A 22,324-nucleotide genomic window follows, 5' to 3' on the forward strand; every position below is an offset into this window, starting at 1 on the left:
GGCAGGTACATTGAGACAATTACACAATGGACCACTGTCAGAGGACCTCTTACTAGGCGCGTGGCCACAGAGTTGGCAGACGACAGAGACAATGCGTGCACTGTCACGTTTCCTATGTGACACGGGCCTGGACTCACGCCTGTGATATTAGTTGTTTAATGTGTCAATCACCTCGTTCCTCCCATTATCATCCCCCATTGTGACCCTTTTTCTTCCCCTCTTCCCCTTCCCTTACGTAGAGTAGCAGGCCAGATGCTCCATTATCCGGCCGACCTCTCTACATTTTCCATTCATTAAACTACCTCTCTCTCTCAATCAATAATTAAATAGTTGGGTAATTAAACTTATTTATTTAGTGAGTTACAGGGAAAACTAAAAAATGTGTGAGTTACTACAGGCTATTGCGAATAGTATGCGTTTAGTTCAATTCACTTCCGACGCGCCTTTGATTTTCAAATTCTTCGCCCAAGTTATGTGGGACACCCTGTATACGCTTGCATTGCAGCTACAACCTCCATGGGGGAGGTAGTGCTACCGATACCTTGGCCAAATGATATTTAAGGTGTCGGTTTCCGTAAAAAAAAATTGAAAAGCGGTTCATTGCCGAGAAAAAATGCTGGGTGAAGACGTACGTGCTCACGATACAGGGATGAGAAGTACATGTTACTCTCTGCTTCTATTTCGGGGCACTGAAGAAGAACGTGGATAACTGTAAGGCTATCGCCGCATCTACTACATGTTGGAGGATCAATTCCAATCTGTTGGCGCGAGTGAGTGCCGTAGGTATGGCCTATCCATAATCCTCAACGAAGCCCTTCCTTGTGTCTTAGGTTCCTTTCGGTGATCCAGTTCCCTAATTTTGGCTTTATGATGTACAGCTTATTTGATATTTCAGTATCCCTCTGGCTTCGCCAATACTTCCTCAACTGAAAAATGGCAAAAGATTGCACGTGACTCAGAGGTCATGTATCAGTGATTTATAAATACATTTTAAATGTGCCGAATTGCTCTTTAATAAACATATTGTATTTCTACTGTTAGTACTGATATTAGTATATGAATATGTCATAAATAATTGTTTAAATTGACTATTTCGAGCCAGTTATTGAGACCCCATGGCTGACGTGTCAGGACAGTGGTGTGCCTCGTCACATTGCAAATAGAATAACGAACCACTCTAATTTATAAGGCAATTAACAGTACAAAATAAAGTAACAATTAGGGTATAGTGCAACATACTGAAGTGCAAGCAGCTTGTGTTCAAGGTGCCTATGGTGCCATTGGAATGCCACGTCTCCACCCTTTGTTCAAGCAAAGGTACGCTTTAATTGAGAAACGCGCACTAATTTTTTAAAACTGAAACATCGTTGTCAATTCGGGTGCATCATGCAATAAAGAGATTACATGCCACAAATCTACTGCGCAGCAACTCCCTCGATCTGGGAGACGAAGCGCACACTTTCCTTTTCTTCTTTTTTGTTTGGCGTATTTTTTTTTATTAAAATAAAGTTAAATTACGGGGTTTTGCATGCCGGAACCACTTTCTGATCATGAGGCACGCCGTAGTGGAGGACTCCAGAAATTTGGACCATCTGGGGTTCTTTAACGTGCACTTAAATCTAAGCACACGGGTGTTTTCGCATTTCACCCCCATCGGAATGCGGCCGCCGTGGCCGGCATTCGATCCCGCGACGTCGTGCTCAGCAGCCTAACACCATAGCCACTGAGCAACCACGGCGGGTTTTTTCAATGAGCGCTACCCACGCCTGTGATCGGCCAGCCACCGCTACTGCCTCCTCGCAATAACTCAACTCTTCACGTAGAGATGGCCCTCATTAATTTGAAAGAATCTCTTGGCTCATTCGAAGCAAGCGCAGGCGAATAAACCAAATGACAAGGCACGCTCCAAGGCGCATAAGTAGCGCTGTTTTTCGCACACTAAAGCAAAATACCTGATCTGGCCTTTCTATAATACCCTTTTCTGCCTTTCGTTAAGCTATGCCCAGACGTATTCGTGCTAGATTCTCTTACCGTGGCCTATCGTTTATTCACTGCTCCACAACTAAGTAAGCTAAACTACATCCACCCGCCGTGGTTTCTTAGGGGCTAAGGTGTTGGGCTGCTAAGCACGCGATTGCGGCACCGAATCTCGGCCACGGTGGCCGAATTTCGATGGGTGCGATATGCGAAAACACCCGTGTACTTAGATTTAAGCACACGTTAATGAACCCCCGTTGGTCCACATTTTCGGTTTCCCCCACTACGGCGCGCCTCATAATCAGCTCGTGGTTTTGGCACGTAAAACCACACAATTTATTTAATTTATTTTTTTAGAGTACATCCTGGGTATACTCTTGCAATTTTTTTCTGAGTGTCTCTTTGTTGCGTCCCATGGTTCAGAACATTTTCATTCCAGGAATGTGATTTCTGCCTCTCATAATGCCCCATAAATAGTGCTGATATAAAAAGTATTCCTGTCACATTTTCTTGGTACGATGCTGGCGTGTCAATCGCACATCGGTAGGTACCTGTTTATTATTCACGACTGATTGTGCTCAAAGTGACCAGCCCCTCCGTAAACCAACAGCACAATTCGAAATATTTAGGTTGGTATCGCAAGTTTCAATCAAAGCGCCCTCATATCGTGCTTTAGCCAGGGCGCTAATGAGTTTACCTGAAGCTTCCCCTTTCGATGAGTAGTAAACATATCTGTTTTCTTATCACTGCACTAATACGTCATGAGCAAGGTATCGGGATATCCATATAATACCATGTGTAGCGGTTGCTTTTAACATGATGGTTCATTGCAACATCACGACTATTCGCAACATCACACTCGAAGCTTTGGATACGAAAATGAAGATCAGGATACATGTACCAGCTTTTGCACGAGGCACAAAGTGTTAGTAGCCCACACTGGCGTTCAGTTGAATACCGATCTTGAGCATTGCTTGTGTAAACATTCATTCCCTTGTATGACTGGGATTGCAAGTTCATGTAAAAGGGTACATTGCAAAAGAGCATAGTCACCTTGGCAATGGAACAGTCACGTTGTCCTCCCTATTGATAAAATTTATCGGGAATACTCTCTAATTTGTGTCACATACATAAGTAAAATACGATGTCACAATTTCAGTTGTGTTTTAGCTCCCTACAGACTTTTCAATCACAGTTGTGCATTACTAAACTTGCCGCTTGGCTAGGTATATTAAAATCGCAACACTTAATTATGCTGTGCAGAACTGTATTGAAACCGATTGATTCACGATCAGTAGAACAACCACAAACAAACTGAAGGCTGGTTTAATTGTTCTGAGCTTGCCTTCTCCTAGTGTCCATAACAGTTACTTTAAAATAAATGGTTCAGCACAGTGGTAGCTACAAACAAAGACTTTCCCCAACCCCGTCCATCTCAGGAGGATATATCCGGACGTCTACTCAGATGATAACTGCAAGCTATGCAGCAGGGCTCACGCAACTCTTAGACACATTCTCTGGGAATGTGACGTTATATGCGAAGAAAATGCAGTTTCCCCAGATGAAGCTGCGGCGCGATGGACGGCCGCGTTGCGCAGCTCAAACCTCGAAAATCAACTATGGGCCATCCAGCAAGCCCGTGAGGCGGCGAGGAGACAGGATCTCCGGACCTCCTCGGGGGCGGCCTAGGCCCAGGCCACGAATTTGCCGGATTGTTAATAAAGTTGTTACCACCACCAGCACAGTGGTCGGGCCAACACTTAACTGTTTTTTACCTCCAAAAGGCGGTCACGGTGCCATAAACTTGTTGAGTTTAAATACCTACCTATATTACTCGACTCATAGCAGTTCGTGCCAATATTGCCAGTGACAAGTGCCACATTCGTCTGGTCCACAATTTTTTCCAACTCGTATTCTAAAGACGGTCAGAAATAAACCATGCTTGTTTCGTTGCGTGCATTAGTCAAGGCCATAATATAGAAGGCTCGAGAGAAGCACTACATGTCAATCCCAACAAAGTATAACGGCGTAGAAAGTGGGCAGAAGTTATAAGAACGGAAATTTGGGATGATGATGTGTGGGGAAAAAGTGATCTTCGTATAATATTATTATTTTGATAATGGAAAGGTTTTCGTGAATACAGGAAGGGGAAAGAGTTGGTGCACCACTGTGTGTTACAACTGCTGGTGGCAAACAGCTTCACAGTAGCGTAGTTAGCGAACCATCAGATTAACGAGAAACAAGAAACGAGAGTTTTGCCCTACTGGCGCTGCTTCATTCTAATATTGATCGCGGTAGGTTGGGGAGTTTCGCGAAAATATACGTACTGTAGTACGCCTTATTTAGAGCGTAGAAGCTGATAATGACACTAGCCTTACTAAATTCAAACAAGAGAAAGCTTTCAAAAGAAGGCTGAGACGAAGTTAGCGATAGTAGGCAAAAAACTCAAGGCTCAGCTTGAAGCCCACGTTCGGCAATGAAATCCTTGGCAACGGACTTGTCCTGACTTTCCCTGGTACTGCAGTCCTTATAGAAACAAGTCTGCTTTTTGAAATCTTGGCTTGAGGTGAACGCTTCCCCTGTTCATCTAGTGTTTATAGCCACTAGATACTAAAGCAACTCGATAAGAAGCACCGAACAAACGATCAAACACTTTCTGGTGGGATATTTTCTGTGCAAAACCTTTAGTCATAATAATAGCAAATACACTTGAATGACCTCGTTAAAGCTCATTGCCATTCTCTGTTATACCGGAAAACAAGCACAGCTTGCTATCTAGCATGTGTGTTTTTGAGAGAAGGTTTAATCACAAGGAAATATGATAACCAAAGTGACCGATAGCACTTTCACGTTCGCATGACCTAATGGAAATATCGAGTCTATAATCAGTAACACCCCTTCAAGCAGTAAAAAAAGAAACACACACAAAAACGAAGAAACGAAGTTGCAACTGTGTCGTAAGCTGGCGGCAGCCCATTTGCCGGCCATCCTCACACGCGTAATTTGGTGCGCCGAGCACGATAAAGCCCGGTCTACTGGACCTCCCTTCCACGCCTCTGTTCCTTCCTTCCGTTTCCTGTGCTTTTACTTCCTGGACTCGCCTTGCTTCCCCTTTTTAGCCGCTCTCAGGTTCGGCGAGGCGGAAGATGATTCCTCGAAATAGCTCTGCCGATATCGGTCTCTCCCCTTCCACCACGAATCCTGTGATACCTCTCACGAGGACTATCTCTACACACACCGAGATGTTTATACACTGACAAAAAGAACTGGCTTCTCGCAACTGTGATGAGGAAAACCGGAAATACCAACCTGCTCTTATCGTGACAATCCCTCTATTGAAAAAAAAAATGTAAGTCGCAGTTTCGTTCGAATGGGGAAGCATCGATTGCGATAGCAAATTGGTGGACAGCTATACGAAGTAAGGACAGTAGTTTTATCGGCCGTGTAAACATGAAAACATAGGAATACTAACTAAATTAACAACCACGGTGTCACGCGCGCACAAGCAAACATGAACATTACTCACTGGATGACTGCGGAAACTCGCTTTTAAAGCGCTGCAGTGAGGAAACGCAGCAGCAGCAGTGAGCGAATTGACCTTCGTGCTGCCGCTCGCATCAACGCGAACTTAGGCGCGAAAACACAGCGCAGTGTGGACTCTGTACCCGTCGCAGACGCCTTTCAAGATACAGCGACCCGACCGGGTGGCAGCTTTACAATTGCTAGGCAGCACAGCGGGTCGTGGCATTTCAGGAGTGGCCCGACATTTGTGCGCAGGCGCGAGTAAGAGCGGGTATGAGAGAGTAAGTGTGAGGGCCTTCGTTCCTTGAATATCTGACTTTGCCTAGGCACTGCGGAGGAGATATTTCTTTGCTCGTATTGTATGCGTTTGTCTCTAGGCGTGCCGGCATCGTGGAGCGGGGTCGAATTTGCTTATGCTCTGACGCTGGCTGCCGGCGCGGTGAACCAGGTAAGGCAGTGGGCACTGACGCCCCAACTTGGTGATCGGTGTGTGTAAAGGTACGTTGCGACGTACGCAAATCCCAGAAGGTAAAGGTACATCGGACAGACACTCTCGCCCCTGTGTCACTTGTGTTGAGTCAGTCATGGCCGATTATACTTTTCTCGTGCCTTACTGTGCTCTACATTTTAAAAAAAGCGTCACTAATTTTTCCGTGAGAGCAGTAGGGGCCGTAATAGAGGCCGGGCCTTCACTCCTGGAGCAGTATGTCCGCTCGTGCCAGGCTTTTCGTATGCTGCCGTCCGTGAGTTTTCAGTAGCATGTTTGAATGGTCCCCTTTTAGTCAAATCTTACAAAACGGCCTTTGGGGGCATAATTAAATGCAAACACTGCCTGATTGGCCCATGGCAACCTCACAACTGAAGCAGTAAGGCAGACGCGATCTACACGACCATAGCGCACAAAGAATAAGAAGAAATGCTTAATAGTATGCGTATTCTTCAACAGTTCCTCCGATAACATATTACACCGAATCATGTGATATAGGATGATACAATAATGTACAACAGTAATGTAAAAGAGAAAAAGTTGGAAAACTATAAATACATCTATATATTTAAATATTCGAATAGCTTTCGAATTTCGAATAGAATATTCGAATTTTAACAAAAGTTACGCGGATGAAGGCGCGATTCCGCTGGGGCATACGAGAATACCCAACGCTACGTGAAATATCAAAATATCGGTTATTTCCGCAAAACAGAATTGCCACCACTCCAATTCACCTTGTAAACATATACGCTGTTGTACACAGGCTCTTTAATGCCCAGACAGGTCAACGACATGGGCTGCGTCGCACAAGCCGCAAAACGAGCTTCCCCTGCCAAATTCACATACGCGCTGTCCAAGGGTTCAGCTATAGTTCGTACGAAACACGAGGGCAAAAAGACGGAACGCGACACGGTGCTCTTCGAGGGCACAGGCGCCGACGGGAAAGCAGTGGTGCGCGTAATAACCCGAGTTGGCCAGCTGCGCACTTCCCACGCGTCTCGGAGAGTGAAAGCACGTGGCCGCTCTATGGGATGCTTCCGGTTGGGAGGAATGGGAAAGGGAAAAGGGAACGAAACTCGGGACGAAAGGGAAAAAGCCTCGCGGAAGCTATAGCGGCGCCTCGGCCTGTCTCGCTTGCGCGATTCGGTCGAAAGACTGTTTGCGTGGTTTGGTCGAGAGCGTGGAGACGTGCGTCGTCCCGCCCGGTAGAGATGGACAGTGCTGATCCTTCGCCGGGGTGCGCGCTAGACTCCGACACACGACGCCTCGGACATTTCCCCCCGTCCCTAATCCTCCCCAACGTTCGGGCCGTCTGCTTTTTCTGGAACGACGGCCGCGTTCCTCCTGTTCCCTATTCCTGTAATTCGAAAGTTCTGGCCTGGAAAAAAGCGCATAACAATAAACTTGTGATATTAGGGGCGGGGGGGAAGGGAGAATAAAAGATGTCCTGGAGCTCATTGTCTTTCTCTGAGAAAACAGGAAACCTGAGATATTTGCCTTGTGTTACCGAGGAGATGGCCCATATCTAATGGCAATTAGCGACTCCGAGATCTGCAGGCATCACTCGCCTGCTACAAATGTGTTTTTACCTGTCCTCGTGGATAATTCGAAGTACTTGTGTTTACATATGCATCGGTATGTCTGTTTATTTGTTTTAGGCTTCCGGGACTATTACAGAAGCTTGCGTTCCTCCGGGCTTTCCATTCCAGGTGTTGGAAAGGTGCCCGACTAGCCAACTTGTACCCTGAATCAAGCCGCTCTACATCTACTGCATGATTCGTACTCCAATCGACTTCACAATTATACGGATGGCTCTTCGACTCTAACCAGCCTTGCTGATGCGGTAGTCATTCCATCGATGCCAATCTGCAAGAAGTTCAAAATTAGACAGGTCGCAACATCGACAGGGTCCGAACTTTCCGCCTTCCGTAGCGCAGTGCTATGTGTGCAGTAACAATCACCAAATCACTGGTCTATATTTTGTGATTCAAAGGCAGTCCTACAATCACTCTTATCAGTTCTGCTCAGAGGTACGACTACACGACCATCAAGCAGTGGACGGAGGCCATGACATTATATTTCAGAGGCTACCTCGGCACTGCAACATTACTGGCAATGAAAGTGCCCACAAAGCTGCCTATGAGGCATGATGTATGTGAAAGCACCTCGATACCTTAGCCGAGAGTGGAGGCAGCGCGGCACCTCAGCGATTTTGCACATATTATTACTGTAAGGAAATCGACACAAATCAGAGTTCACCAACCGGCGCCTAAGCTACTGGCAGGTATTTGATTTTTGATTAGGGTGACTCAATCTACTTGCCAACCAAGTATGCTAGCGGAGGTAGAGATGTGTTCAATACAAAGAACTGAGAGCATCTGAGTAGAACACTTGTTCATCAATTGGCAGATGTGAACATATAATGTTAAGCAAAAGTCCCTTATTTTCATGGCTTCGGTAGACATGATTTTCATAAGGCAAAATAAAGTTAAAGCATTCTTGCTCATGGTATATTTCTGGACTTAAGATGGAGTGCACAGTGAGGCGATGTGTTAATCTTCCCAGACTCATATGTACTTGTTTTTAGACGAAGATTCTGTGAAGTGCGATAATTTTTCCCACTTTAGCACATCTTAACCACTTCAGTACGAAAAAAGCTTTGGTTTCAGGTAGTTGGTTCTTTGTACAAGTATATGCATACTCGCATGCAAAATTCATGTGCGTGGAAGGGATATGTGAAAAAGGATGGTGCCTTTCTCAATTTATGATTTCGTTCTTTGTCTTTTTCGTGCACTACCCTGCCTGTACTTATGCTTATGTCTCCTTTGATGCATCATAGAAATTGTGAGCAGGCAATTATCCAGTGAAAGCTTACAGTACGCAAACATACTGGTGTTGCCAACGTGCCCAAAGAAATTGCCCAATATCATTGTGTACGGTGGTTATACTTGAGCGAAACTCAATGCATTCGATACTCTGGCAAACCATTAGAACAGCTTTCGCTGTTTTAGTGCTAAAAGCTTACATCCTTCGTACGTGTCAAGCTCCATGAAGAGTGCCCGTTTGCATGAGTATACTGCAGCCGCTCGTCATTATTCAATTAGAAGTAATATCAACTTGTAATTGCGGAAAAGTGTGTTCGAAAGAAAGAGTTCCACTAGAGGAATACTCCTGTGAAGAGTACCCGTGGCGTTGTCTCCCCCCAACATTTCGGGGTGCGCTGTCTGCCAAGAAAATGGATCAGTTTTCGGGTAAGTTCACTCCATCCCCCGTCCCTCGCCTGGTAAACAGAGAAAGAAAAAGAGAGAGATAGGCAAATACGAAAGAAAGGGGGAAGACCGTAAGTTAAAACAGAAAATCCATTTCTCCATTCTTTATTGGGGACGATGATGGAGGCTAGCGTTCGGGGGGGGGGGGGGGGGGGGGTTAGAGGGTTTCGAAGGAAGCAATGCGGCTACGAAAATGAACATATATAGAGAAATTATTTCCCTTTAGATACACTAGCTAAAAGCTAATGCGAAGTGCATTGCAGTGCAACGAGGACGCAGCCATTTCCTGTCCTAGAAACAGAATCCTTCTATGTCGCAATCCATTTATAGTACATGTTATAGATTCCACTCAGGTACGCGTACCTGGTACGTTGAGTGAATACCGGATCGGGAGAATAGCACGCGTCAGTCCTTGTTCATTATTTACTTTTCAACTGAAATGGAGCAGAAAGGAGACGGATTGAACAGACTACACAGAGACCTTTATACCGTCTGGCTTGCTTACTTTCGTCCTGTTCTTGGGCTGTTATAGTTCCAAACTGAGCTGTGCCTTGGCAAAAATTTTTAAAAAAAGATTGAAACATACCTTGCAGTTCGTTTTCTTGTATATTTGGGGCCAGAAAGGAACACAAATGTTGTAGTATACTGGAAGCGTTTGCCCCGTGCCCTTCTCTTGAAACCGGATGAGTGGGGTTGCTACTAGAAAGAACGATAAAAAAAATATAAGCGTTGGCCTGTACCTAGAGAAGCGCTCTTGTTTGAAAAACGGAGCTCACTCCTGTAAGCCACCGCTCACAGATTGGATGGGTGTACGCTACAACCATAAAAAGAACAAAACGTTACAAGATTCAACAATGCAAGCGTTATGTTTGACTAGCGAACAACACTGCTAAGAATAACACAATCAAAAGCGACAGGCTTTACTGTTTGCTCAGAAACATTAAATTTGCATTATCTGTCGTTCTCATCGGCGCCAGTTACAACGAAAATTTTAAGGTTAGTCAGGTATTTTCTTACACTTGATTGCAGCACCGTCACTGAACAATACCGGGCAAGAAAGATATTTAATTTTTTTTTCGGTGTAGTATTACGGTGCAACATTTCCAAAGATGGTCACATTTAGAGTATACATATGAAACACTTCCCAAGTTATGTCGAAACGAAAACTTCGATCGCGCGAGTAGAGCAAGTACATTCCTAGTGTGTTTATGAGAGGCATTCTCAGAGTGTTTTACAAGTTTATTTGTAAGTATCATGGCTACGCTTTTGCTGCTTTTCATATGCCGCAGCTGTATCATAAATATGCATTTTCTGACGGAACGAGAAAGAGAACTGGTATTAATTATGCTGAAGTTTATGCAAGGTTCACTTACTACACTTGGAAAATAACATACAGCCGCCGAAATTTTGAAGGTGATTGCAAAAGCGCCAACCACAATTTCAACGCCCTGAGCAGACGTGTTCCATCGACGCAGGAACGGGATTTATGGCGCCTTGTCGATCTCTTCGGCAGTCCCGTTGCAATCATCAATTCCAAGTGACGAGGGTACGTAACTCTCAGAGGAAGTGCTATTTCTCTCTGTTTGTGGAACTATCGGCGCCATGGATAGACATGGCTAAATTCAAGGGTAATACGCACGCGAAATACTGACAGCAATAATTCAAGTTAAGGCTTTCTGTTTGTACGCAGGATCACTTTTTTTTTTCAGAGGAAAAGCTATGCACAGTCTCGCGGGTTTCTTCTTAGCTGGTTGCGCTAGGCGACTTGATAATGGATATTTTTTCCCCTGGGTGTACTGTAAACAAATAGTATTTCACACGTTGCACATCAAGGATTTCATAAGAAAAATACACAAGAGGAAGCGATATTCCTAGGGAGTGATCACGTGGCATAACAGAACCGCCGAGGCCTAGGAGGAGGAGGAGGTGGTGGTAGTGGTGATGGTTTCCTACTCTTAATGTTGCCTTACCGGAAGGTGTTCAGGAGACTGTTGTACGAACTTTTTGTCGCTGTTCCTGTATTCACCCTCAAGATGTCGGTGACTGAAGTCAGAGACTATGCACAAAGAGCCCGAAAGTACATACATACTTTGACGCGCTTGAAGAATGAATGACAGGAAAAACAGTGCTTACGCATTCGTTATGTGTTGCTAAGCACGTAGAATTTACTTTCTCTAGACAACGACGAATAAGACACATTTTTGTTACATTCAAATCCTGCGCGCAAATAAAATTATATAGAATTTGCAATACATGATTCGAAGAAACCGTAAGAAATTTAACGCCAAGAAATAAGAGTAGGTCTTATATGAAACAATGGTATAAACAGCAGTATAAGGTATAATTCCTCACCACAACAGGAATAGGGCTCTTAGGTGCTCTATTTTGCCACTACCTACCTCATAACTCTTGCAAATAACTCCTAGCTCTCAATTCCCAGCGACTGCGAAGTGCCTGACTAAGACGGTGGTCAGACTTGCAAGGCGGCAGATGGTGCTAAGATTCTCTAGATCCAAGCAGGTCGCCACTGAAAAGTGAACCAGGCTACGTTTAACGGGCAAACCCCCTCGAGTGAGGATAGCTTAACAAGACTCTTTGAGGAACTATCATGCATTATATGGGATATCATTGGCCTTAGTGAGGTTAGGAGAACTAGTGAGGCTTAATATAGTACTGACCAACGGCCACGTTCTCTGCTACATAGGTCTTACAAATAAAAAGGAGTACAAGGTAGTGTTACTAATTCATAGCAACATAGTAGACAACATTGGTAATGCTATAGTAATAATAAAAGGGTAGTAGTCGTCGTAATAAAGCTAAATAGAATATATAGATGAACGGTAGTGCAGGTCTATGCTCTATAGTCTCCACTCATGATGAAAGAAATAGAATTGTTTTAGGAAGTTGTTGAATTAGCAATGCGGAAGGGGCAAGCTCAATATAGTGTAGTCATCGGCGACTGTAATGCGAAGGTGCGGGAAAATCGGGCGAGAGAACTGTGGATCGGCAACTACGGCATCGACTCTAGAAACAGTAGACGAGAGATGTTGATAGAACTGGCGGAAATTATTTGCGAATTAGCGTAATAACAGGAAGTGGGCCTGGAAGAGCCCTAACAGTGACACACGAAATGAAATAGATTTTATACCCTTTGCTCTCTCAGCAAAGTGCAGAATGTAGAAGTGTTAGGTAGAGTTAAGGGCAGTAACCATAGGGTAGTGAGGCCTTTTTTTTTCAATTTGAAAAGAGAAACTGTAAAACAAGTAAAGAAGAAACAGGTCAACCTAGACGCAGTAAGGATCAACGCAGACACGTTCGGGCTGATGCTTGCAAATAAATACGCAACCTTAGAACAGGAAGATGAAGCTAACATAGAGTTGATGAATGAAACCGCAACTAGGCTGATATCACAAGCAGTTATTGAAGTGGGAGGTAGGGCAACAAGGCAACCAGAAGGCAAGTTCTTCCAAGTAACAAAGAGCCTAATAATGAAACTTAAAAGCATGAAAGTGTCTAACTCAACAGATCAGACGGAATTTATTGAACTGGCAAAGCTGACAAGCAAGAAGAAAATAAGCGATAGAAATTATAACATTGGAAAGAGAGAGGAAGCAGTAAAAAATTGGTGCAGCATGAAATAGATGAGAAAACTTGGCATAGCAGAACTCAAGATGTATGCAGGGAAATATAAGTAGAATAATCTCGTCATAAATTTAGATTGTGTAATAAACGCCACAGAGAACTTCTATACAGGCCTATACAACACTCAGAACAGCCACGCAATCTTAAGAATCTTCATTTCCGAGACAGGTCTAGAGCCCAGCTGGTTCAAAGCTGTCCGGAGAGCTTTAAGTTCGACTTCGTGCTGGGGATAGAGTCGTAGGATGTGTTCAATCGCTTCTATGGTTCCACAAGAGTCACACATGGGCGCGTCCGCCATCTCAATGCGGAACGAGTAGGCCTTCGTAAACGACACCCCAAGCCAGAGGCGGCACTATATTTTCGCCTCAGAGCGGGAGACTTTCGATGTCACATGTAGCTTTAAGGATGAAGTTAGAAGGGCTTTATAAGATATCTTCCGGGAAAAGGTGGCAGGAGAAAATGGAATAAATTCAATTTAGTCAGAGATGGAGGAATACTACAAAAGCTTGCGGCCCTTTATAAGCAATGCTTCGCAGCTTCAAGTGTACCAGAGAGCTGGAAGAATGCCAACATTATGCGAATCTTGCGTATCTATATGAGGGCAGACGCTAACGAATTGACGAACTATAGGCCCACTATAGCTTGCCTTCCGTACTGTATGAATTATTCGCAAAGGTAATTTCCAATAGAATCAGGGCAACAATAACTTCAATTAACCATGAAAACAGGCTGGCTTCATTAAGGGGTGCTCAAAAGTGGATCTCATCCATGTCATCAATTATGTAAATGACAAATCTGCGGGGTACTAACAACCTCTCTATATGGATTTTATAAATTATGTAAAGGCATTTCATTGAGTAGAAACGTGGGCAGTCATGAAGGCATTGCGTAATCAAGGAGTAAAAGAAGTTTGCGTTAATACCTTGGCAAAAATCTACAAATACTCGACAGCTATCTTAATTCCCGATAGCAAAAGTGAAGAATAACTATCGAAAAATAAGTCAGGCAAGGAAAAAAGGTTCTGCAATCTTATTTAATCACTTTATTTACTTATTGACGAGCGGAGCAGCAAACGCAGAAATATGTACGTCATGCTTTGCTTTAGTCGCGTAACTGCACTGGATCTAGCCACGAAAAGCCCACCTGGTGAAGGGTTATTCTTTAACGCTCTTCCTAAAAATTACTTAGCACGTGACGTAGCGTAAGCATACAGTTTACGATTCCGTGTTGCGAATGTGGCGAACATGAATCTCTTCTGCTGTAGCTTTTTCTCACGTGGGCCACCTCTAGCTGTTTTGAATACTTAAACATACCTAAATCATTATCAGTATTCATTTCAGTGAAGAATACAGTGCGCATCAAGTACCATGCCATTAGAATTAACTACAGGCAATGTAATATCTCGATAACCTTCGTAGTAGTCTGCCATAATTACATGTTTCTCAAACAGGGCTTTTGAATAAGCGGGGCATTTTGCGCTAAAGGTGGAGAAGAAATTGATGAATTAGGTTAACCATGTAGACTGCATTGCATGAGTGTGAGTGAGGCTGAAAAAAAGGATCTTGTAGGTTGCCTCAACCAGCCCCCTCTACGTAACAGAAAACCTAAGAAAAAGTTTGGGGATACTTAAGCTTCGTCTTTAAGAGTGGAACCCGATAGTATTCAAAGACCCCCGACTCCGTCACACTCCCCGGCAACTGCAGCTTATGTAACAGTAACGTTTACCTGGAAACGCGGGCGGCGAACGCTATTCCCGAAGGCGAGCGTTCTGGTAAAAACGCCTGCTCTTGCGTGGGCCGATACCGGAGGTGTGCACAGCCGTCACAAAAAAACTGCATAATTTTCAGGTTTCTCTTATTCTTTCGGACTTTCATTATACAAGTCTGAGAAAGTTTACCATAAAAGGCATGCGATGTCGGTGTTTTGTTTCATGACATTTGTTTCTGGGGTGTCATTCTCAAAATTCCGAGGAATAACTTTGTCAAGAGCGTAAGACAGTGTATGAGCAACCTTAGTGATAGAGTGGTCACACCGCATGTCATATATCAAGGCGCGGCAAATACATATACCTAAATTTAAACGGAAATTTTCTGATACGGACAACGCCGCCGACGCTGGCACTGGATTTTCTGCAACACGGGGCCTTTAATGCTATCGCGTTAAAATCGGTTTCAGTAATAAACAATACTTGGGGATTTCATTATCACCATCACTAAAACAGAACCTTTAAGCCGGATTCACACTTAAAAGAAAAATTCATGGGGTTGAATCGCTCTTGCAGGGATCTCAAGAACCAAATGTGTCTTGCTTCAGTCCGAGCTCAGTGTAGCGCTGATATCCTAAAAACCAGCGCATTTTTCGTCCAAAATATCCATCAAAAATATTAAAAAGTTATCGCCTCTAAAGACAGGCACATGTATCTCACTCCAATAACGCAAAAAAAAGGAGCTGCCTTCTTCGCAAAAATTATGTTCCAATATTGTAATTTGATAACGGGGGCGCCGAACATCTGACTCCATTTACCAAAATAAATCAACGACCGGAAACATCAATTGCAGAACAATAAATCAATCAATTGAATACTGAAAACGCTCTTATTGCTCCTCAAGCATAGGAATCAAAAGCGCAACAGAAGCCCACAATCAAACAGTTCTGCTGGGTCAATTCGTTTAAGTTCACCCGGCACAGCTGCTTCTATAGACCAGGATTAGCGTAAGATACTTCTGGAGTGGAGGTCCCAGCCGCGACAATAAAGGTCGCGCCTTTTCTCTTTTTTTTTTTCGCCGGAAGTAATAACATTAGGTTGCCCCGAGCCAGACTGCAACACTGCCTCGGCAATCTTGTGGGGCTCCCAGCGTGGCACCTCGTAACGTAATCATAGCAAACGCTCGTAACACCGGTACTGGGAAGTGTACAATTATATCTTCCTTGTTCGCCAACAAGACGCACATAAATACCCAACGGCGTCTGTCTTTCCGCTCAAGAATAAGCAAAAGATCGACCGGAAACACCATTGCAAGAGAGGCGGTCTGCGAACCAGGATATATCGGAAACGATGCAATCTATGGGACAGCTTGTTCCTTATAAATTAAGGTCGCATCAAGCTCCAGCTTGTTTCATCATCCTTGCTTGTGTCAGCGACATTGAGCAGAGTTAAGAGAACTGGGGGTGCAATGATTTTCTATGTGGAACACTGACAAAGATTGCGGAAGACCGAGGATAAGTGAGAATGATTGATCACAATAGCTTTGGCTTATAGTGATCAATTATTTCCGAAGAGCTCTGTCCACGGTGGCCAAGCGGAAGATGTGACGTTCGAGACAGGTACAGAGCAGGTACAGAGACAGGAGACTTCGCGAACTCGGTAAGGGTCATAGATTTCCCCGAAACTCTTGTTTTTATTTTTTGTACATGAAATTGCGTCACGTTTCAATACTGAAAAAGGCGCCGGATCAGAGGTGACCAGAGCTAATATTGACTGCTCTTTCGTCAAAGCTTAACAACTACAGCTTTCGTCGCTGTTAAGGTTTGTCGTAATGCTCGGCAGCATATGGCTCCAAGGTTTGCAATGTCGGTGAATATGATAGTAAACAGAGAAAGTTACCAAATTTGCTTATTCTAAGGCACTGCAATTTTCAGTTGCAAAAATTGATGAAGGAAAACGTTTTACATGCAGCAAAGGCGTACTTCTGACTGTCTGATTGCTTCCATAAACTTTTTTTTACAGCTCAAAATCAGGGTGTGTTACTCAAATGCGTGCTTCTCAGTCTCAAACAGTGCAAAAAAATTTCTTGAAAAATTTCACGCTGTTGTTCATTAACGGTCTTCCGCAGCGCTGTATTGTTGCAACAAATAAATTTCCCTTACAGATATTTTTTTATTTCTTTTTTATTGAGCGACACTAGAATGCTGCCTGTTTCTGTTTTTGTATATATTTGCCCTCTTTCTCTCAAGCTCATGAAGACGTAGATGAAGATTAATGTGACAGTACTCTTACACTTCAGCGTAACAGTATTGTTGCAATAGTGACAATTTTTGTGACGGCGACATCAGCGCAATAGTACCTGTTGCGAATTTCTCGTAAATGAACAGATATGTTGTTTTTCTTTAACTGACGTGCTGCTGCTAATTATCGGGCCACTGCCCCTTAAATGTACTACTTGGGGCATGCCTGAGTAGGTGTCCGCGCATGCAGTGGCACGGTGGGTAAGGCTCCCGGCTCGACACCGGGAGGTGCGCCGTTCGCTACCCACCACCGGGCACCCACCAGTTCATCAGACGTGTACAAGCAGCACGCCTGCCAGGCGTGCGGTTTTACGGGGTCGCTTTGCTTAGGAGATGTCTGCAAGACCACTCAGCTCACTTTGGAAAAGCCCAAACAAACAAAGCAACGCACGACTGTCCCAAAAGATGTCCGCCGGTCTCAAGCTGCAGGGCATAAAATATGTTTCAGGCAATGCGAATGACGTCTCAGGTACAGACGAGACAAGCCATAATGTTGTCATCTAGGAACACCAACGCTACTACCAGGTGTGTTGAAAGAAAACCACCCTTAGACTTTTCCGATTTTAGGCGCTTTCACAGCCTGTCACTTTGAAAAGGCGAATTATTGAGCGTGTTCGCATGAGAATGTCGCGGTACCAGAGCAGAAAGGACGTGATCATATACCACAAGAGTCGACAGCCAAACGCCGCACTAAATATGTATGTGACGCTGTTGCGCGTAAAGTGCTGTCTGTGTATCTTGCTGCCATATTCCTGTCTGCCTTTGGTCACGCCTTTTTTCAAAATTAGACAATTTTTAACACTTTGCTAATGCTATCAACCCGCTGAGAGCGCCGACATTATATAACAGTTTTCTTCCTTCTATTGAAGACTCGTACCTAGAAATCACTTCGGAAGACCCAATCGGCGTCGCTCTGCCATCTACTTGCCTTCTGATTAGCTCAAATAATAGAACGGCCCCGGAAAGGCGTCGGTTCCGCCGGGTTATAGCCTGTGACCGGGGTGAATTTTCTTCTTCGTCGGAGTTTTCTGAGAAGCCCGTATAGGTTTTCTTTGTAGCTTCAAGATGCTTTCAGGTGAACGACAATCTTCCCTATCAACAAAAGGGGCAAAATGTGGGGAAACGTCATTGTTAACATTACTAGCACATGCTCACGAAATGTTCTAGAATGTATTACATTGACCTGAAGGATGTCAGACGTTCATGTATTCTAAGTATTTTCATGATACTAACTGTTTCACTAGGTAAAAGAGAATTACTTGCCATGAAATATTGTGTTTTTGCGCCTGTAGAGTCGCAGCTCTCTTCATGCATTTATTTGTTCTTTTTTTTTAACGTAGCCACCACATGGAATGTCATTCTACTCATCTCACTAACGAACGGGCTGAGCGGGTTCAACAGTATAACAGCGGGAATGACAAAAAAGTACACGCATCTGCTAGTCCAATGCAATAAGAACCAGAGTACGTTGCAGAACTACTTACCCCCATCGTTTCACCCATAAAAATATACAAGTTGCATACGTACACATTCGCATTTTCAGAAAAGCAAACACAGGTCATGCATAAAACAGAGAAAGAAAGCAGATATTTGTGACGATGAAAAGAATCAAGTCAAATATGAATTAAGGCCCATTCTTTTTGTATAGATCGCTGTGACGCTGCCAGCAAGAGCGTCAATCGTTGCTGACTCTGCAGTGAACAATAATACGGGTGTCGGGGTACTTGTGAATACGGCAGCGAGATCAGTGCTACTTCCTCTTCTTTCTCGACAGCTCGCCTCTACCATGTTTGTTGCGCTTATTCACGCGTCGGACATAGCTCCAGATGACTGATCATCGCCACGGAAGCAATATGTCACGCAGCATGCTCCTCCTGAAAAATGCGTTCTTCCCAGCGAGAACGTCTTTTGTTATGACAAATCGCACTTTCAAAGTGAATCGTAAAAAAATAAAGGGGATCCGACGCGCTGAAGCAATCGATGTTATGCAAAGCATCTTGCTGGTAGCTGAGTACCCAGCTTTGTTTGGGCTAACGCAAAGCGTTACCACGTTCACCAACTTGTTTGTGTAAGACGAGCAGCTATGCGTCTCCATCGAGCGTGTGCGTGGCGAAAGAAGCTAGACGATAGGAACGACGATCGTAGGACTCCGACGGCATGATTTTTACACCAGATATTCGACACCACCTTAACATTTGCTGACTGCTGGGTTCTACATAAGTACTAAACGAGGGCGAGCGAGATAGACATGGAGTTACTTAGGCTGACAGCGTACATGGGTGTGGGGCTCTGAGATTATGAAAACTAGCGAAAGCAAACATTTAAAGAGACAGACTGCTTGCCACTCTTTGGATCCCTAAAACCCACACGCGCCTTTGTTCGCTCCCAGTTCGCCGCACAAGGCTGTTATTAGTTTCGCGTCAGGGCTGCCACTCATTTCAGCGAGCTTTCAATGAAAAGAAAAAAAAACAGATATAGCACTGTTAGGAGAGTTCCACTGATGGTGTTTCTGGACGGTAGTTTATTACGTGAGTAAATTGCGTAAAGCGCTTTCACGATGGCTAATCGAACTTTCCAAAAGAAAAGACCAGAATAAATCAAAATTGACTATTAGTGATGGAGTGTCCTTCGGATAAATGGGTTTCGCAGCAACCAAGGACTCGTTGACAGTTGTTTATTTTGAGAAGAAGCAGAAAAAAGGACAGGAAAGAGCCAAGAGATACCACAGAAAAGCTCAGAATATATCTCAGACCCATCTATTCGTTTTGACCATTTGGATGTATCAGACTCACCTACGCATTTCGCGACATGTACAATGTCATAGGCTGCTCCTGGTATCCCTCGAACACTACCCCAAGAAATTAAGATCCGAAGTCCCTCAGTACGGCGAGTCTCGTAATCAGATTGTAATTTTTTTCCCGTAATACCAAAGAGTTTAACTTGGACACATAGTAGTAGGTAGGAACGAGTAGAACAGTTATGCAACGGAACGAAATATAAAAGCTGCATCAACACAACTGTAGCACACATTCTACTGATTTATTTACCAACGTTGGTTGAAATTCAGGTGAATAAAATTTGTAAACGCAGTTTTAACGAGGTATGTCTGAGAGTTTCCTAATACAAACTTTCGGGAACTAAACAGTTTAGGAGTCTAGGATTCTGATTTTAGAAGCTATTAAGTCCATGATTTGTATCATGGGTTTATCGCCCCGTATTACCTGCCATTTCTAGATTGCACAGTTATGAAAACGAGACATCTTTTTTTATATTTTAAGGTGTTTTGTACACACAGAAAGGAAACAAGTTGATCGGTGGTTTCTGAAGATGCTCTACAAGTCTCTATATCATACTTGGGGTCCTTAGCCAATAATTAAGTAGTTGGGTAAATAAACGTATCTATTTAGTGAGTTACGGGGAAAACTAAAAATTGTCTGAGTTACTATAGGCTATTGCGAATAGTATGCGTTCGTTTCAATTTACTTCCGACGCGCCTTTGATTTTCATATCCTTCGCCCAAGTTATTTGGGCCACCCTGTATACGCTTGCATTGCAGCTACAACTTCCATGGGGGAGGCAGTGCTACCGATACCTTGGCCAAATAATATTTAAGGTGCTGGGTTCCGTAAAAAAAAAAGAAACTTGAAAAGCGGTTCGTTGCCTAGAGAAAATGCTGGGTGAAGACGTACCTGCTCACGATACAGGGATGGAAAGTACATGTTACGCTCGGCTTCTATTTCAAAGTCCTGAATTATAACGTGGACAACTGTAAGGCTATCGCCGCATCTACTACATGTTGGAGGATCAATTCCAATCTGTTGGCGCGAGTGAGGGCCGTAGGTATGGCCTATCCCTAATCCTCAATGAAGCCCTTCCTTGTGTCTTAGGGTCCTTTCGGTGATCCAGTTCCCTAATCTCGGCTTTATAATGTGCAGCTTATTTGATATTTCAGTATCCCTCTGGCTTCGCCAATACTTCCTCAACTGAAAAATGGCAAAAGATTGCACGTGACTCAGAGGTAACGTATCAGTGATTTATAAGAAACACCTTTAATGTGCCGATTGCTCCTTAATAAGCATGTCGTATTTGTACTCTTTATATTGATATTAGTATACGAATACATCATAAAGAATTGTTTAAATTACCTACTTCGAGCCAGTTATTGAGACCCCATGGCTGACGTGTCAGCACAGTGGTGTGCCTCGCCACATTGCAAATAGATTAACGAACCGCTCTAATTTTAAGGCAATTAACAGTACAAAATAAAGTAACTATTAGGTTATAGTGCAACATCCTAAAGTGCGAGCAGCTTGTGTTCAAGGTACCTATGGTGCCATCGAAATGCCACGTATCCACCCTTTGTTCAAGCAAAGGTACGCTTTAATTGAGAAACGCGCACTCATTTTTAAAACTGAAACATCGTTGTCAATTCGGGTGCATCATGCAACAAAGAGATTACATGGCACAAATCTGCTTGCCAGCAACTCCCTCGTTCTAGGTGATGCAGCGCACGCTTTCCTTTTCTTTTTTCTCCTTTTTCGTTTGGCCTATTTCTTCAATGAACGCTTCCCATGCTTGTGCTCGACCAGCCACCACCACTACTTCCTCGCAATGACCCAACTCTCAACGTAGAGATGGCCCTCATTGATATGAAATAATCTCTTGGCTCATTCGAAGAAAGCGCAGGCGAATAAACAAAACTGACAAAGCACGCTCCAAGGCACACAAGTAGCGCTGTTTTTCGCACACTAAAGCAAAAATACCTGACCTGGCCCTTCTATAATACCCTTTTCTGCCTTTCTTTAAGCTATGCCCATCTGTATTCGTGCTAGATTTTCTTTTACAGTGGCCTATCGTTTATTTACTGCTCCACAACTAAGTAAGCTAAAGTACATCTACCCGCCGTGGTTTCTTCGTGGCTATGGTGTTGGGCTGCTAAGCACGATGTCGTGTCATCGAATCCCGGCCAAGGTGGTCACATTTCAATGGGAGCGAAATGCGAAACCACCCATGCAATTAGATTTAAGCGCACGTTAATGAACCCACGTTGGTCTAAAATTTTCGGAGCCTCCCTTTACGGTGTGTCTCATAAGCAGATCGTGGTTTTGGCACGGAAAATCTGATCATTTAATTATTAAAATCTTTGAATTACATATTGGGTATACCCTTGCAGATTATTTTTTTTTCTGGGTGTTCTCAACTTAGTTACGCCTCAAGGTTCTGAACATTTTCTTTCCAGGAATGCAATTTCCGCCTCTCACAATGCATCACGAATAGTGCTGGTATAAAAAGTATTCCTGTCACATTTTTGGAATGGTGGTAGCATGTCAATTGCACATCGGTAGGTACCTGTTTATTATGCACAACTTATTGTGCTCAAAGTGACCAGAACCCCCTTAAGGCAACAGCACAATTAAAT

The 22,324-nt window shown here is 43.8% G+C and overlaps 1 protein-coding gene across 18 annotated transcripts in view; it reads right to left on the reverse strand.

Annotated features, from left to right (window-relative positions):
- Positions 1–22,324, reverse strand: part of LOC135914317 (guanylate cyclase soluble subunit beta-1-like) — a 969,460-nt gene that overhangs the window by 483,360 nt on the left and 463,776 nt on the right. For 9 of the 18 annotated variants that reach the window (XM_070535561.1, XM_070535560.1, XM_070535562.1 and 6 more), the window contains one exon: positions 9,845–9,954. The exons of 4 other annotated variants lie outside the window; for them this stretch is intronic. In XM_070535561.1, coding sequence (XP_070391662.1) covers positions 9,845–9,954 — 110 coding nt within the window. Of the gene's footprint in view, positions 1–9,844; positions 9,958–11,657; positions 11,775–22,324 lie in introns of those variants that run through there. 5 more of the 18 variants (XM_070535570.1, XM_070535571.1, XM_070535566.1 and 2 more) reach the window with 2 other exon arrangements.

Source organism: Dermacentor albipictus, chromosome 3, assembly GCF_038994185.2.
Source record: "Dermacentor albipictus isolate Rhodes 1998 colony chromosome 3, USDA_Dalb.pri_finalv2, whole genome shotgun sequence".
In the NCBI taxonomy this organism is placed as follows: domain Eukaryota; kingdom Metazoa; phylum Arthropoda; class Arachnida; order Ixodida; family Ixodidae; genus Dermacentor; species Dermacentor albipictus.